The sequence below is a fragment of the Triturus cristatus genome, chromosome 1_2, assembly GCF_964204655.1.
Source record: "Triturus cristatus chromosome 1_2, aTriCri1.1, whole genome shotgun sequence".
Lineage (NCBI taxonomy): Eukaryota > Metazoa > Chordata > Amphibia > Caudata > Salamandridae > Triturus > Triturus cristatus.
This window is the reverse complement of record NC_140580.1, coordinates 1,085,580,714-1,085,599,707: the sequence shown is the minus strand read 5'-3', so window position 1 is coordinate 1,085,599,707 and position 18,994 is coordinate 1,085,580,714. Positions and strand designations below refer to the sequence as shown.

At 45.0% G+C, this 18,994-nt stretch overlaps 1 protein-coding gene across 1 annotated transcript in view; it reads right to left on the bottom strand.

Annotated features, from left to right (window-relative positions):
* UBAC1 (UBA domain containing 1) overlaps nucleotides 1-18,994 on the bottom strand; it is a 189,686-nt gene that overhangs the window by 60,626 nt on the left and 110,066 nt on the right. The window contains exon 7 of the mRNA XM_085613477.1: nucleotides 2,260-2,488. Within this exon, the coding sequence (XP_085469603.1) occupies nucleotides 2,260-2,488 (229 nt within the window). The remainder of the gene's footprint in view (nucleotides 1-2,259; nucleotides 2,489-18,994) is intronic.

Sequence of the window (18,994 nt, the reverse complement as noted above, 5' to 3'; positions counted from 1 at the left end):
GAGAATCTGACCGTGTCGGTGAATACCTTCCTGTAGAAAAGGAAAAAGTATATCTGAAACTATGCCTAGATCTAGTGCGTGATCTAGATCTTGATTGAGATATATGCCTCCGATGGCGAGAGCACCTGGAAGATGGACGGGACAAGCGCCTAGATCTGTGGCGCCTGTGATTAAGCAAACAATGGCACGTTCTTGAGCACAATCTAGGACGTGGGAGAGGAGCTTTCACAGGTGGAGGAATGGGCGCTGAAGGTGGTGGTGAAGGTGAGTCTGGTAATACTAGGTGCAGTGGGTGGGGGGAGGGGGGAGGGGGGCGGAGTATACCCTTAAGTATTCGGAGTATAGAGATGAATAGATGAATAGATGAGTCTCTTTTTTCTCCTTTTTTCCTGGTGTCCCCTCAACGTCTATATGCTTATCGACATCAATGCCTCCGCATCGATAGCCTTCAAGATCAACCTCATTCGAGGCCTTGATGTCGATGGATCTGCACACCCTAATGTCAACACACTCCTCGACGTTGATCACACACTGCGTGTCAACAGCGTATCAGTTTTTGGCGTCGACTTACCCTGTTTCGACAGGGATCTTCATATCTCCCTTGAAGTCGAACCAGCCCTAAATGGTGAACAAGTTGGTGCCATACCTTTTCTCGACATATATCCTTTCGAAGTCGACCAGTAACAATGCCCTTTTTGTGCTGGAACCCTCTTTTTGGACCTCCCACATCTTTCAAAGGTAGATGGCAGAGCCCTGGTAGAGGACTGACCCTGTCCTCGCTCTGAAGCCTCCCCTATAGACTGTGCTTGCTACCCGTGTCTTTGCTCAGTGCCATGGAGACACATTTTCTCCCTTTCCCTCAGGGTGCATCTTGAAAACTGCTTGCTGTTCCGACAATTCTCAGGAACATGGCTTACTGGAAGGCAGAGAATGCAGATGCTGTGAGGGTCTTTTTCCTACAGGAATGACACTTGTCAAACCAAGAATGCATTTTATTTGACAAAATAGCACAATTTACTATCAGAAAAATGCAGAAAAACTAAGTGCGCGATGAATGAAGTAGTAGTTACAGAATTCCACTGGTGAATTTTGAAGAGAAAATGTCTAAAAGGCTGAGCTCAGTGCTTCAGGATCCTGTCACCAGGAGCTGGTAAAAAGAACTGAGCCAACTGCACCTGCTAGGTATGATGGGATATTGGTGGTCTCTGGGTCCTTAAAGGCACATACACTGTTTTAAACTCACATAATAGTAGCCTATAGGACTACACTGTCCTGCTATCCTTCATCTTCTACAAAAAGGGTTTGTGAAAGAGATTTAAGTGGCTTTCATAAAATATTTACCTAAAATTATACAGATATATGGGTATGTTAACCCTTTTGTAAGTACAATCTGAAGAATTTCACCACAGTAGCCTGTGTTTATAGGCTGCATAATATGTGCTTTAAGTGATTTTACAGGCCTTACTGAAGAAAGGGGAACGTCTAAACTTAAGAAGATATTCAATAGAAAAGTGCTCCAGGATTCCCGCAAGAGGGTGGAACTATTAAAATGTTTATTACTGTCAACGGAGATTCCCTAAGAGAGAAACACTGATGTGATTTTGATGACCCAGCAAATCGTTCAGTTTTTTATTTAGGTTTTTCAATGTACCTGCATCAGCCCCAATAGCACTGCTAACCAGATGCCAGAACCATGGAGAAAATGAGAGCAACATCCAAAGGAAAGGATTTGATACAAGACTGTTCCTTCTTCACTGGTCCAATAAGCTTTAAACGCATCATGTACCGAAGAGTGTTCTACATCTGTTTGGGGGTGGTCAGAGACATGTACTACAAGAAACCTAGATACATAGTACGTTTTGGAACCAGAGATAAAATACTACTCAATAAATCCAGCAGTTGAGTATTTATATAAAATTGCCATAACTTCGCTACAAATCTATTTTACCAATGGTTTGGGGAAATCTACCTGGTAAAATACATTTATTGTTACTATGGATGTTTACAGTGCTTTTCATTTCCTAGAATAAAGACATGTTTCACCAATTGCATATAAGACACTTTACGCTTATGTCCTTATACACTCACTAAATAGTCATCATACAGCTCACCAAAAGACTACAAAATGGACACTAATTTCATACAACCAGAACTGTGATGAAACACTCATGTGGCCCAACTAGAAGGTGTAAAGCATTCTTGCAAAACTTCAACACCCCTCCCCCAAGAAAAGCTCTATGGCAATGACACTGTACATACTCGTGAATCGGGGCGAAATTCTCTTTTCCTCCGGATCTTTTTGAATATTTCCGTTAGTTCATCCTTGATAGTCTCTGCGCTGGCTTCTAAATTTGAATGGGCTCCTGCTTCGGCACCGGATGGAGCTTCAGCTGCTGCCTCCACTATGGTTTGATCCGGAAGTGGCACATCAGCTGTGGGGTCATCCGCATGTTCAATCAACCACTCCATGGCCTGTGTTACAGACATACTGTATGAACAAAATCAGGACCAAGAGCTTAAAAATGCATTAAGAAAAACAAAATACAAGCCAAAGAAAATGACTTCAAATAAAAATCAGTATATGTAACCTAATGAAAGAACTTACGCCACCTTAAAGGAAGGTACAGTTTTTTACAAATTTTTATATTCAGCAGTGTGCTCATACTCAAAACAATTACAGAGCAACACAGTGTCACAGTTACCCGACACCCAATAGAAAGAGACCTAGTTGTTAGAGGAACAGCCAACTGACCAGTTACTGAAAATGAAAGAATAGTTAATATGGATCACGTCAACTTTCTACAATCGTTTTACTTTACGGCAACAACTGGCACACAAAAAAAGAATAGACTAACAATTATCTAGTAAAGTTCTTACTTGTTTTGTTCAGAAACCTTTTGTAAGTGCCTTATTCTAGCAGAGTTACAACAGATTTTAGCTTTAAAAATGAGGCATTTGAAGAGCTTCAGTACTATCTGTCGAGGTTTCAATTGGATGTGGATCCTGTAGAATTTTAAACTCTAAATGGGAAAGGACCTTGGGTAATCTGTTTAGTGAATATATATTTATATATCTATATACTCGCATACTCTCTCATTCTCTCCCTCCCACATTCTCTCCCTCTCATTCTCTCCCCTCCCCCTCCCATTCGCATTCTCTACCTCGCATTCTCTCCCTCCCATTCGCATTCTCTCCCACCCATTCTTCCCCTCTACCTCTTTCTCTCCCTCCCTCCCATTCTCCCATTCTCCCCCTCTCCCTCTCATCCATCCTCCCTCATTCGCTCCCTAATTTTCTCGCTCTGCCTAATTCTCTCCCTCTCATTCTCTTGCGCTCTCATTTTCAATCTTTCCCTCATATTCCCCGCTTCTGCTCATTTTCTCCATCACTCTCATTCTCTCCCTCCGTCATTCTCTCCCTCCGTCATTCTCTCCCTCCGTCATTCTCACCCTCCGTCATTCTCACCCTCCGTCATTCTCACCCTCCGTCATTCTCACCCTCCGTCATTCTCACCCTCCGTCATTCTCACCCTCCGTCATTCTCACCCTCTCCCTCTTTCTACCCTCACTGATTTGCTCCCTCATTCTCTCCCTCTCGCTCTGCCCAATTCTCTCCCTCTCATTCACTTGCTCTCTCATTTTCAATCTTTCCCTCATTTTCCCCGCTTCCGCTCATTTTCTCCCTCCCTCATTCTCTCCCTCTCTTTCGCTCCCTCATTCTCGCTCTGCCTAATTTTCTCCCTCTCATTCTCTTGCTCTCTCATTTTCATTCTTTCCCTTTCCCTCATTTCCCCCGCTTCTGCTCATTTTCTCCATCACACATTCTCTCCCTCTCCTATTCTCTCCCTCCCTCTCCCATCCCCCTCCGTCATTCTCTCCCTCCCCCCTCATTCTTTCCCACTCCCTCATTCTCTCTCTCAGACATTCTCCCCCTCTAATACGCTCCGTCTTTCGCTCCCTCATTCTCTCCCTCAGTCCCTCCCTCAGTCCCTCCCTCAGTCCCTCATGCTCCTCTCTCATTCTACCTCTCTCTCATTCTCTAGCTCTCATTTTCATTCTCTCCCTTTCCCTCATTCTCCCAGCTTCCTCTCATTTTCTCCATCTCCCTCATTCTCTCCCTCTCCCCATTCCCCCCTCCCCATTCTCTCTCGCTCCCATACTCCCTCTTCCCCATATCCCATTCCCCCTCCTCCCTCTCCCCCATATTCTCCTCTCTCATATTCCCTCTTTCCCCTCTCCCATATTCTTTCCCCTCTCCCATTATCTCTCCCCTCTCTCTCATATTCCCCCTTTCCCCTCTCCCATCATCTCCCCCCTCTCTCCCCGTGTTCCTTCTCTCCCTCTCCCCATATTCTCCCCTTCCTGTCCCCCTCTTCCCCTCCCTCCCTCTCCCCTCTCCCCTCCTGTCCCCTCTCCCCCCCACCCTCCTCCCCCCTACCCTCATGTCCCCCCTCTCTAACCCCCTCCCTCTCCCCATTCTCTCCTGTCCCCCACTCCCTCTTTCTCCCTCCCTCATTCTCTCTCCCTCCCTCATTCTCTCTCCCTCCCTCCTTCTCTCTCTCCCTCCTTCTCTCTCTCTCTCCCTCCTTCTCTCTCTCTCTCCCTCCCTCCTCTCTCTCTCCCTCCCTCTCCCCCTCCCCCTCATTCTCTCTCCCCCTCATTCTCTCTCCCTCATTCTCTCTCTCCCTCCCTCATTCATTCTCTCTCCCTCCCTCATTCATTCTCTCTCCCTCCCTCATTCATTCTCTCTCCCTCCCTCATTCATTCTCTCTCTCTCCCCTCCCTCATTCATTCTCTCTCTCTCCCTCCCTCATTCATTCTCTCTCTCTCTCTCATTCATTCTCTCTCTCTCTCCCTCCCTCATTCATTCTCTCTCTCTCCCTCCCTCATTCATTCTCTCTCCCTCCCTCATTCTCTCCCTCCCTCATTCTCCCTCTCCCTCCCTCATTCTCTCTCTCCCTCATTCTCTCTCTCCCTCATGCTCTCTCTCCCTCATGCTCTCTCTCTCTCCCTCCCTCATTCTCTCTCTCCCTCCCTCATTCTCTCTCCCTCCCTCATTCTCCCTCCCCCTCCCTTCCTCATTCTTTCTCTCCCTTTCCCTCCCTTCCTCATTTTTTCTCTCTCCCTGCCTCATTCTCTCTCTCATTCGCTCTCCCTCCCTCATTCTCTCGCCCTCCCTCCCTCATTCTCTCCCTCCTTCTCTCCCCCTCCTTCTCTCCCCCTCCCTCATTCTCTCTCCCTCATTCTCTCCCTCATTCTCTCTCCCTCCCTGTCCCTCCCTCCTCTCCCTCCCTGTCCCTCCCTCTCCTACCTCATTCTCTCTCCCCTACCTCATTCTCTCTCCCCCTACCTCATTCTCTCTCCCCCTCCCCATTCTCTCTCCCCCTCCCCATCTCTCTCCCCCTCCCCATCTCTCTCCCCCTCCCCATTCTTTCCCCCTCCCCATTCTCTTTCCCCCTCCCCATTCTCTTTCCCCCTCCCCCATAACCCCTCCCTCTTCACCCTCCCATACTCCCTCTCTCCCATACTCCCTCTCCCCCATATTCCCTTTCTCCCATATCCCCCCTCTCTCCCCTCCCTCTCTCCATATTCCCTCTCCCTCACAATTCCCCCTCTCTCCATATTCCCTCTCCCTCACAATTCCCCCTCTCCCCATATTCCCTCTTCCCTCTCCCCATATTCTCCCCCATATTCCCTCTGCCCATATTCCCTCTCTCCCCAATATTCTCCCCCATATTCCCTCTCTTCTCCCTCTCCCCCATATTCTCCTCCTCCCTCCCCCCACGTCTCTCTCTCCCTTCTCCCCCCTCCCCAACCTCTCTCCCTACTCCCCCTCTCCCACTCATATTGTCCCCCTCCTCCCTCTCTCCCATAATCCCTTTTCTGCCACATATTCAGATTTGCCACATATTCCGATTTCGCCACATATTCCCCTCTCTCCCCGATATTCCAATCTCGCCCATATTCTCCCTCTCATATTCTCCCTCTCCCCCATATTCTCCCTCTCCCCCCCATATTCTCCCTCTCCCCCCCATATTCTCCCTCTCCCGTATTGTCCCCCCTATTCTCCAACTCCCCCCTCTCTCTGCCTCTCTCTCTCTCCCCCCCCCCCTTCCTCCCTGTCTCTCTCCCTCCCTCTCTCCTCCTATATATTTTTATGTCTTCATTTGGCCAATTCCAGCTACTAAAGTTCTTAATAAAAACATACATAAAAAATGTTTTGCGTACATACAACAAGGTGACATTTGTACAAGAACTCCAATTTAAGTATAAATTCCTCGATAAATATAAATAGACCTGCATTAAAATAAACTATATATATATATATATATTCACTGAAAAAACCATAGGTTTCACACATGTTATAGTTAGCGGAAATTTTACTGATAAAAAACCAATGAAATTCCCCCGTTATAGTTAGTGCAGGCAACTATAACTCACGCGACCGCAATCCTCTGCTGATGCTAATACTGTATTTAGACACTTATTTGCCCATGTCTTCTTCCATACATTTTTAGCTATACATATATTACAAATATTTTTTTTTCATAAAGACACATATGTCATCAGCAGAAGATTGCGGTCGCGTGAGTTATAGTTGCCTGCACTAACTATAACGGGGGAATTTCATTGGTTTTTTATCAGTAAAATTTCCGCTAACTATAACATGTGTGAAACCTATGGTTTTTTCAGTGAATTTGCAAGGTTTTTTAAACGCTAATTCCTAACTATAACGTGTGTGAAACCTATGGTTTTTTCAGTGAATTTGTACGGTTTTTTAAATGCTAAGTTACTTTACGCCATTCGTGGCGTGCGCGCCCACTTAACGCAGTTCGTTCCGTGCGCGCACGGTGTGCTTCGCGCACCGTGCGCGCACAGTGAGCACGCGGTGCGCTTCGCGCTCCGCGCGCCCACTTTATGCAGTTAGTGCCGTGCACGCACGGTGGGCACGCGGTGCGCTACGCGCACCGCGTGCCCACGTTACGCTAGATGGGCCATGTACGCACGATGCGCTTCGCGCACCGTGCGCACATGGAGGACATATGATGCACTTCGTTTTGAAAGGTAATATTTTAATTTTTCGTATATTTTATAAGCCATGCACAAATGGTGCCCTTCGGGGCACCATTTGCACACGGGGTGGAGAGTGTGGATAATTTTTTTTTTTTATTATTATTCTTTTTTATATTTTAGTATCTCATATTTAATAAGCCATGCACAAATGGTGCCCTTCGGGGCACCAATTGCACACGGGGTGGAGAGAGTGTGGATAATTTTTTTTTTTTTTTTAATTTTTTACCGTAAGCGTAATCGGCGAAATTACCGAAAAAATAAAAATTCCGTTTTTGGCCTTGGGGGATCTTTGGGGACTCCCTCAACATGGCTATGTGTGTGGGAGCTGTCTAAACAGCCCCTTTACATGTTTTTGAGTTTGAGTTTGAGTTTAAAAATTCTTATATAGCGCTCTTACACCAGCGGTTTCATGGCGCTGTAAACTGGCAGATCTCCTCTAGACAAGGAAGGGAGGTCGGGTAACAGAGGATTAAATGAAGATTTTGCTAAAGAAGTAGGCTTTAAGTTTCTTTCGAAACTGGGAGTATAGGGTTAGGGATCTGAGGTCAAGGGGTAAAGAGTTCCAAAGGATTGGGGCAAGAGTCGCAAATTTTGAGCCCCCCCACTTTTTCCGGCGAAACCGGGGAACTATCAGGAGGGATTGGGAAGAAGATCGGAGCTCCCTAGTTGGCAAGTAGGGGATAATCTCCGAGGAAATGAATGCAGGGGCCGTACCCAATCGAGCCTGGTAAGTGATAGATGCAAGCTTGAATTGGATGCGTTCCCGAACCGGAAGCCAATGTAAAAGTTTCAGCAGGGGGGTGACATGTGAGGATTTAGGAAGGTTAAAGACCAGCCGAGCCGCCTGGTTTTGGATCATCTGCAACCGCCTGAGACTATATGCAGGTATACCTGCATATAGGGCGTTGCCATAATCCAGGCGGGAGATGACCATCGCAAGGACGATCAACTTCAAGGCCTCAAAGGTGAAAAATCGAGAGACCCTGCGGATGGTACGAAGAGACAGAAAAGAGGAAGAAACCACAGAATTAACCTGGGAGTGGAGGGTAAGGTGGGAGTTGAGTTTAATACCAAGGGTTTTGACTGAAGTAGAGGGGACCGGAGAGGGACCAAGGGAAGGGGGCCAAAAGAGTGAAGACCAGGGACTGGAACAACCACCCGTCAACACCAACTCGGTCTTATCAGGGTTGAGTTTCAGGTGGTTGAAATCCATCCAGTCCCTGATGAAAATCATAGTAGACTGGAAATTAGAGATAGAAGCAGAAGAAGAGGACAGATTGAAGACAAGTTGGAGGTCATCCGCATAGTTATATACGGAGACCTCCATTTGTTGTAAAGAAAAAATGAGGGGAGAAATGTAAAGATTAAACAGAAGAGGTGAAAGGGAGGAGCCTTGGGGGACCCCGCACAGAACTTTCCGAAAGTCCGCAGTAAAGTCACCCAGGCGAACTGCCTGGGTGCGGTCCCTCAGGAAGGAGGACAACCAAATCAGGGCCGTACCCCCGATCCCCGCCGCCGCGACACGGGAGAGTAAGATGGTATGGTCCACCGTGTCGAAGGCGGCAGAGAGATCGAGGAGGACCAATGCCTGGAATTGATTGGTGTCCCTCCCCTCCCTGAGGTTGTCAAGGACCGAAAGAACTACGGACCCTGTAGAGTGTGCGGGGCGAAAACCAGCCTGGCGGGCAGCCAATACCCCATTTTCTTCCACAAAGGTGCTCAGAGACCTGGTGACATGGCGCTCGAGCACCTTAGCCAAAAATGGTAGGAGAGAAATGGGGCGAAAATTGGCTGGGATCGAGGGGTCTGCGCCAGGTTTTTTTAAAATGGGTAAAATGATAGCCGATTTCAAGGGGTTGGGAACAACCCCCTGAGAAAGTGAACTGTTCAGTAAGTGAAGGGGAGGATCAGGGCAAGAAATGTAAATGTGACGTAGTATATGAGCGGGACAGGTGTCAAGGGGAGAGCCAGATTTTACAAGGGGGATTAAGGATGTGAAGGATTCCTTAGTCAGAAGAGGGAGAGAGTTTAGTTGTCCTTGGGAAGGAGGACACTGAGGATCAACAAAAGACGGGGAAGGTGCAGGGATATTAGCTTTAATGGCAGCAATTTTATCAATGAAAAAGCTGTTCAGAGAGTGACAAAGGGCAAGGGAAGGAGAGGGCTTAAGAGTGGTGCGATCTGAAAAGGCTAGGTTCTGAACAATCGAGAAAATTTCCCTAGATTGGTTCTCGGCTGTGAGGATCTTGGAGGAGAAATAGGCCGTTTTAGCGGCCAAGATGGCATTCTTATATTGAGCTAAAAGGGTGGTAAAATCGGCTCTTAAGATGGAACAATAGTTTCTCCTCCAAGCCCTCTCAGCACGGCGTACCGATAACTTGAAGGTTTTCAAGTCATCGGTAAACCACAGGTTGGCATCTTTCTCTCGCTTGGACGTCAGACGTTTCAAGGGGGCAATGGACTCGCTGGCTGAGGAGAGCCATTGTTCAATGCTATTAACCTGAGCCGAAGTGGAAAGCCCGTGTAAGACGGGATAGGACGCACTTAGAAGAGCTGATAAGTTAGCCGGGTCAACTCTACTCCACGAGCGGACCCAGACATTATTAGGAAGGGGGGCCCTAACTGGAGAACTGATAGGAAGAACAAAAGAAATCAGGTGATGATCAGACCAAGTGCAAGGAGAGATGAGAAGGGAGTCGACAGGGCAGTTCAAGGACCAAATCTGGTCCAAGATATGCCCCTTGACGTATATTTTAAAAATCACTCTCAGTGCGAGAGAGAAAATGGCGGCCGCCGCTTCCTGGTTTCGGCCGATTCGAATGTTTACTAAGATCTAAGAGCCAATCAGAATCGCGCTCGCACACGCCACCGTACGCGTACGGTAAGCGTACCGTAAGCGCACCGTAAGCTGGCTCAGATATATATATTGATTTAAAGGCTATTTTCTCAGAATCTACTGAACAGATTTACACCAAACCTACAAAAGGCACTTCCTTGACCTGAGGACTACCTCTCTGCCAAATTTCTAGTAATTCTGTTCAGCCGTTCGGGCTGTAGCCCTGTCTAAAGGTCCTATGGAAAAATGCATGGGAAAAACGCGTTTTGGGACCCCCCTTTTATCTCAGCCCCTGCTTAACGAATCCCCCCGAGACTTTCAGGGTAGGAGCGGAGCGTAGCGCCCCACCTATTTTGAAAAATTCGCGAGGATTCGTCGACCGGCGCCAAAGTTATTCAAAATAGAATGTTGCGGATTTCCTATGGAAACGTGGTCCTAACTATAACTACCTACTGGCGACTGCCAGTAGGAGATATATATATATATATATATATATATAGATATATTTCAAATCGAAACAAAATTAATGTCAATACGCTCTCAGGAAGGAGGCAGCACACCCCGTGTGCTGGCTCCTTCCTGAGAGCGTATTGACATTAATTTTGTTTCGATTTGATATTTAGTACCGGCACGCTCCGCCAGAGTATACGCCACCTCCCTTCGGGTCCCAGCATCCCGGAAGGAGCTCTTCGTATCTATATACATCTATATATATCTATATATATATATATATTCAATCCAACTTCTGTTGTACCAGCCGGTACCACCAAAGACACGGAATCGCTGGTGCAAATAGTGCTCAATTTATTTATACAACCATAATTCCGTTTAGGCCAGACGCGTTTCGACCGTCCAGGCGGTCTTGATCACATGACTACACTTTACCAAACGTGACAATTTAAAGGTGCAGGATACCCTATTGCGTAACAAAGTTCCCATAGACATAGAAGACACACTCATTCAGGCTATACATTCAAAACCTATTAAACTTTATATAGTATGGATGTAATCTGAAATTCATAAATTATCCAGGTACATAAAAAAAGTTCATTCTAGTCGTTTGAGTTATGGGCAAAACTATATCTGTTAAACAAATATTGAAAGCATAGTGTTGCGCATATAACGCTTGCAAATGCCCTTGATCAATTGATGTATCGTGCCTGCGCTATGACCATTCACGTATATATATTGTCACTATATACCCATCTATTGGGAACATTCCCTTTAGGGTTAGTGCAAATAACGCATATATTGTGCAAACAACGTAAGAAACTGATATCTGTGCAAATACAGCAAAATGTGCAAATCACGCAATACAATGTGCAAATATGCAAATAGACTGATTATTGCCCTTAAAACATCATTAAAAAAACTTGATTGGAAAAATCTGGATAACAATATGAAAATACAGTGCAACGCTGTGTCTCTATTAGGAATTACGCTGGGTAAGATGTATTAATACATACAAATTATCAAAGATATATTTGATTCTCATCTGCAAAGTTCAACTATGGATAGCTAGAGTGCAGCTGGTCTAAAATATATTCTTGCCTTATTATGGGTATATATACAATAAAATGTATAATCAAAACCAATGATATACATCTATATATAAAGAGTTTCAACATGAAAAAATGCAGTAGTCATATAATCTCATAACATGTAAGCAAATATCCAAAATGTAAAAACATTTAAAATTGCTGAAACTATGCTGATAAGACACAGACTGCTAATAGTATTCAAGCCTATATTACATAATTTTTACAGTGAAATACAAGTATGGTCATAAGAAATGGTGTAGGTCCTCCCCATTATTCAAACCTCCTGGGGTGCGTGTATCTAACTCAACTATGTATTTTGATTCCAACTGTCTCTGGAGTTTTTCCCGGTTGCCTCCTCTTTTTGTTTTGGGTACTGAGTCAATAATAAAATATTTCAAACAATTAAGATAATTGTTATGACGAGCTTTAAAATGTCTTGCCACCGGATCAGAATTAACTATAGCTCTTAAATGTTGTAAGATACGAGTAAACGCTTGCAGCTTGGTGCTCCCTACATATTTCAAATTGCATGTACATTGCAGTACATATACCACATGGTCCGTACCACAAGTATAATGTCCTTTCAGAGGTCTAGATACATCGTTGAAAGGTGTGGTATATTGATTGGTATTCACTCCAAACTTACACGCTCTGCATGAAGAGCATTTAAAGAACCCTTTTAAAGGGTTCAGCCAATTGCCACTAAGTGAAATTTCAGGACTACTCGTTACCAATTCATCCCTTATTGAAAATGCTGTTCTGTATGTGATAGTGGGATTGGTGGGCAGCACTGCTTTGAGAGTAGGATCCGTTAGTATAATGGGCCACTCCTTACGAATAATACTTTTAATTTTTTTGGCATGTCTACTATAGGTTGTAATCAGTCTTATTTTGTTCTCTGTTTTGTCATTAGCTTGGATAGTGTTAGGAACTAGGGTTTCTTGATTATTTTTGTTGTTAGGTACAAGTAAATCATTTCTATCTTTAAGGTTCGCCTTTTTCATTGCTGTATTTCATGTACTCATAATGCTTAATCCTTTAAATGTCTGACCGGCCTACTCAAGGCATTTAAAGGATCAAGCATGATGATTAAATGAAAACTCGACCTTTCTATGAGGATGTTAAAGTTACAGCATTACGGACTACAAGTCCCGGACGACAATGGTGAAACGGTGCACTCAGCACACAGGGGGGTTTGTAAAGAATAAAACAGCCGGAAATGCAAGTAATGCTGTCTTTGAGTGTCATATTTTGCAAGCCCATGAGGAAGGGGTGTTTAACCCTGAAACGCGTCAGGCAGACCTAAATGTTTTGTGGAGGCGGAAAGGTATGTATGTATATATGTATATATATGTGTGTATATATATATATATATATATATATATATATATATATATATATATATATATAATACATTTATTTATATTGTTCATGTGAAATAAAGACATAGCCGCCTTTATATCAGATAATCAATAGGGCATATTTCAAGACTGCAGAGTAGAACATAGTAAAATGAGGGAGGAGGAAGGGAAAACATCTGTTTATCGATTAATGTTCTGCCACGCAGGATCTTCATTGATGGCACACATTAGAATCTGTTCCATGCATGGCATCCAGGAACCAGCATATTTATATAAATATACACAGACAATACAAAATGTGACTTACAATATTAAAAGCACTCAAGTGCTATAAGTAATATAGAAATCTCAAGCCCATTCCCTTGCCAATTTACCACATTTCAGATGTGTTTAAGGTCCATGAACAAGGACAAAAAAACCTCCTTGAAGAAAAACAAAAACATCCTTTGCAGCATAACTGCTTGCTGCTCTACAATAGCTGAAAAACATATAGAAACACAGGGAAATGAAGGTAGATAGAGAGCAGTCTGAAGACTTAAGAAATAAAAAAAGACTATCCTTTTAAGAATCCACAAACTTTCTCCATCAGATCATGCCTTGTATTGACAGTTGCTGAAAACCAACAGTTTTTTTTAGGTCTCGCGCCTAGCGTTGCAGTGCGCAGCCCTGCTTGCGCAGTGCGAGACCTCACGTAGGGAGTTCTGAAAGCTAACCACACGCTCATGCATGTGGTTTTGCTTTCGCCGGCTGCAATTGGCTTTAGCGTGTTGAGAAAAAAAATAAATAGGGCACACAATTGGGCGAAGGCGGGCGCATGTCCCGCCTTTGCTCCGCCCATTCCCATCAGTGTCTAGTACGTGCAGCAGCGCGTGTTCGCCACGCTGCCGCGCTCCCGCTCCTCTGTGGTGCGCGCGCACCACTGGCTTCGATTCCCACCCCCTCTCCTCTGTGGTGCGCGCGCACCACTGGTTGTTATCTGTACTTTTGCTGCACTCGGGCAAGCTACACTGTATCAGCACTTACGCTGAACATGAATGGTAGAGACACTAAGGTCACGGCTCACCCTCTGTGATGTCACAAATCCAGCAAGGTGATAGAATAATGGTTTTTGCACTCCTTGACACCTTCCCCTAAAGAGAAATGTTAAAGATACTGAGAGGTCCCTAGCCACTTCCTATGACGTCACGATGACCCTCCCTGTATCGCCCCGTGACCCTGGCACTCGACTTTGGGTGCTGACCAGCTTGCAAGTTTCCTAGGTCTCCATTCCTCGTCCGTGACATCACCATACCAGACTTTGTGATGGCCAATGACCGCACTGTGATTTTAGAATGCTGGAACTGTGGCGTCATCCTGCTCCCACTTTGATGTCATATCGCCCCCTTCACTCAACCTGTTCTTGCGACTAGTGGCTTTTCTGGCAGTGACAGTATCAGCAATATTAAGTGTGTAACTAGTGACAGTTCAAAATGCATGAGTCATTCTTCCTAGACCCGTCCCGGGGTCCGCTCCCCACTTACCTTTGCCGCTCCCTCCCTCCCTCCCTCCCTCCCCACCTCTGCCACCTTGCGGCCCTAGCTATCCACACAGGCGCTGCGACCAGAGAGAACGACCCAGTTAATTCCAGCCTAAACAGCCGAGTGTGTGTATTTATAAAAGGCGATAAGCACTCCCGGCCATACTGCTGTCTGGGCGGGGGAGGCTCACTGGAAACCGATCAGTCTCACTCGGGAAGTGGAGTGCTTATCCCTGACCCGGGCCGGGAGGGCCTGCCGGAGATCTCGAAATCTGTGCACACGTCGTGTGAAAGCAGCCTTCAAGGGGAGGCCGTCAGATACACAAAGGGCTCTTCTGTGCGATGTGAGAAAGAATCGCATAACGTGAATTAATCAGTTAATTCACTGAGAATCGTCAATTCCTACATTGTCATCCAGCCTCTTGGCGCCGGGCACCCAGTGATTCCGTCACAAGCTCACCGAATTACTCATTCAAGCAATCATTCTTTCATTCATTCATACATTTAAAGGTGTAGTCGCACACCTATTCTTAAATTGAACACATCTCTCTTTAAATAATACATTCTACGCTTTGTTCATATTATATTAATTCCCATAGCATTAATTAAATCTCGAATTCTTGAATTGGTGCATCGAGCAGTCAACTCTCATTCACACATTTATTTATTTGGAAAACTAAGTATTCATTCTGAATTCATCCATACATACTTACACCCATTCAACCCCCTCTTCCATCCAGACACTCGCAATTCTAGGTGTGTTTCTTCTGAGACAGAGTGAATAATGTTGTAAAGTGTAAGGCATTTGAAATCACGGATTTGCACAATGCTGCAATAACACAGACATGAACCCACTAAAATGAAAACATAAGGACGTGGAGATGAGAAGCTTTGTGTCGCCTTCTCTCGCATTTGTGCATTCAGTGTGAACCTCAACATGTGCCAACTGCTGGAACGTCTATTTTATGAGTGTGTATGCGCCGTTCTGCGTGGGTCTGGGCACTTTGTATGGATGTATGTAGCGGTCTGGATACTTTACATAGATGTATGCACTATTATATGGCTTCCAAACCCCCAGCCCGCTATTTTTCCCTTTTATTCAAAATAGGAGAGCTTTCGCACAACAGAAAGCCATTGTAAGTTCGTGTTATCTATTCACATAGATGGCCCAGAAAAAAATGGGCTGCGCTGCCTTTCCCGGTAATAAATGGCCTTCTTTGAAATTGCTTTCTGACCCTACTCATGCTGCACACGTGTAGGGCCTAAGTGTGCGCCACCTCAGAAGAGCCATCCACTCCTCGCAAACAAATGTGGTCGGGCGCTGCAGCCCCTCCCCTCGATGGCCCCCACCGCCTTGCGAGGTTGTTTCATCACAGACGGGGCAGGTTAGATCATAGAAGCAAACTGCCCCTCGTAGGGGGGCTCTATGCCGCTTCTATGTGGCAAACTACGCCAGCTTTTCTGGACACGCTTCAAAAGAGAAAGTGCGGGCACGTGCTTTTTCCCCAGTGTCGCGCGCTCCAGTTACCACAAGCTGCGATGAAAACCCCATACCAAACTGTCAGCAGCCCCACTTTACGGGCTTTTTTAATAAATGTATTTAATGCATTTTTATATAGCGCAGACTTTACCTGAAGGTGTCAGAGCGCTGTACAATAGAACCAGTTACGTTACATGAGAGAAATGTTACAAAATAGAACGTTACAAAAATAAACAGGAGACTAGAAAAGGTAGAGGTAGAGGGCTTGTCTGACCCTAGAGCACATTGTGTCTGATCAGACTCTAGCGAAGTGAAGAACACCGCACTTTTGTATGGACCACTCTCTCTTTAAAGTTCTGTACCTCAGATGTGCAGTATATTCAGCAGAAAGTATAGTACCATTAAACAGGGGGGAAAAAGCCCTCTCCTCTTCAGATGCCAGCACTCATTCGGCATGTTCAGATGAAATACTATGTTAGCGTGTAGTCCGGATAAAACCATGCCCTCCTCAAGATTTCGGGTAGATCAGAGACAATTAAATGCTCACAATGTGCCTGGAAACAACTCAGTGAAGTCCCAATCTGCCACACCAACATATTGTACATAGTTCATTCCCCAGGCAAGAAGAACTGCAGTACAAACGCCATATGCCCATCTTTTCAAGTAATACCTCCTCTTGTATAATTACACTGGGTAGCAGATCCCCACCTTCTGCGCCCACTGTTAATTGCTCTCTATTTCCCACTTCTTGTACTGTGACCGACTTGTTATCCCTCCTTGCTTTCAATACCTAATTCCAGTACTAGCTATCTGATCCCTTATTTTGTACTCCATTACTGTGCACATGCGTTGATTGGAGCTAGGTTAACGCCACATAAGCAGCCTACATACCTTGCCTGCCTGACTCGACCATATCTAGAAACAGTGGACTCCGCTTAATAGTCAATGAAAACATTGGCTTAATATATATGCAACATCGGACACATGGGCACACTTCACTCAGGTCATGTAGGTTGATCGATAGAAAGGAGTAGGTACAGGAAACACCCAGACTCGCAACACAGACATTAAGTTCAGTTGATGGTGAAGTTCCAGACACTGAAGACCGAGAAAATCGCATGCTGCTTGCCGCTGAAGTCATGCTCTATGCTCATGCCACAAATGTTACAGATGTCATTGAGGGCACCATTGATGTCCAGACTCCTCATGCCCAGATATTTGTTGCAGAGGCAATCATTGTTACAAGCCTCAAGACATTCCTCTACATTAAAGCCCCCTCCGTAAAGGCACTCAATGTTTAGGTCGAAAGAAGGGTTCTCTAGGAGGATCTACCTTTCCTCAGAATCTCCTCAGAGAAACCAGCTACCGGCAAGCTGAATTCCTCTGAAAGACCCTGTGCATACGACACTTAAGCCTTGATCTCATTCAGTGACTCTGAAGGCAATATTTCTGCCAAAACATTAACCTGTGCTACAGTGAAGCATTCAGAACTCTACTCTAAAGGACACGGTAGCTCGAGCTGAGTCACCCTGCTAATTCTGCCTCCTTGCCGAGGTCGCCTCATAAAACAAAGATCTATAGCAATATCCACCTTCAACGCAGTCACACTATTTTTCAGACAGAGACTCAATATCTTATACTCAAATGTCGCCACCTGCTTCGCCATATAGGGTAGATGATTCTAGAAACGTCCATCTTCCAAGAGGTATTGAGAAGGACTGCTAAATTCAATATACTCATGGAGACCACTCAGAAATGTGTCTTTAGTGATTATCATGAGGCAGCAAAACAGGGGTCAATCACAACCATTATTTCCTCTGGTTCCTGGGTATGCAGAGATTGAAAACGAAATGTTCTGGTCTCCAAGCAACATCTGAAGTAGCTCGGACGCCATTTTGAAAATGTGCAAGCCAGCTGAACAAGAGCTGGTGTATTTAAGATCCCATGTCAACCGGTCTCTTTTATAGACTCAATTGTTTCTAGGCTGAGTATGTGACGCCTCCTCATAACTATCCATATAGGAAGAGCAAAACGAAAGATGCTTTGGGCAGACAATGTACGATAAGCATGATGGGCTAAACTAGCTGCTGCTTTACTAGGCTGATATGATACCGCCTAATAGGACTCCATGAAAAGGTATGCGGATGACCTTCGAAAGGCCATGAGGAAACACTTTCTGGAAACCCTGTGTGGGTCTTCTGGTATCTAAGTAGGTGATGTGTGCATATTGGGACTCAGCCAATATCGCCTCTAGAGAATAGAGCCACAGGGTCACAATGTTAGATCCTCTCAACCCCTTTGAAGAACGATGCCCAAACATTTTTTTTGAAGCTGTTCTTTTCAGACCACACATGGATGAAGAGAATGAAGGCAGAGAGGAAGACCTTAAAGGATGACTTTTAATAATCAGTACAGACAGTAGAGGTACCCTCCACACCAGTTTTAGAGGGTTCAAAGCCCTTTCAGGCAGCCACAAAGTCAACAACATCATTAACAGCCGCACCAAATAAAGTCAGTAAGGGGTATCTTTGACAATATCAGCTGGGTTCTGGTAGAAAATACCAGAATAACAGGCAATTAGTTGCAGTCTTCTCTTCCACTGCGTGTCATTCAGATGAGTGACAAGTATTACATTTCATGAGATGGGTGGGTGGGTGCCGATTACAGTGCAACATTGTTATGCTCTTCGTTTCAAGGCACCTCCTTCCTCCTTGCCACCAAAGAAATCACCAACCTTCCAACTACATCTACCGCAACACAGATTCCACTACAAAAGAAGGTCACAGAACCAGTCCATACATGTCAAAAAAGGAAGACATCCACTCAAGGTATTTCCTTGAAGAAAGGTCCCAAAGAAGTTTAGAAAGCTGTTTTAATCGTGAAAAAAAAAACCAGTTGGATGAGAAGAGAGAATATCTGGATATTGGTTCTCTGTCAAATCATCTTCAAACTAAAAGTAGGGGATTAGATGCATTTAGTTGACCTTCAGGATACACACTTTCACTTCACTGTTGTGTGAAACACATGAAACCTCTGAAGTTTCTGGTAGGGAATTCTAATTAACAATACTGGGTTCTTCCATTTGGCCCGAAAATCTGCTCCTGAATATTTTCCTATTGCTTTTCTATGGAAATAAAAGATTTTCATACCCCCATATCTGGATGGTTGGCTGAAAGACTTTCCGATT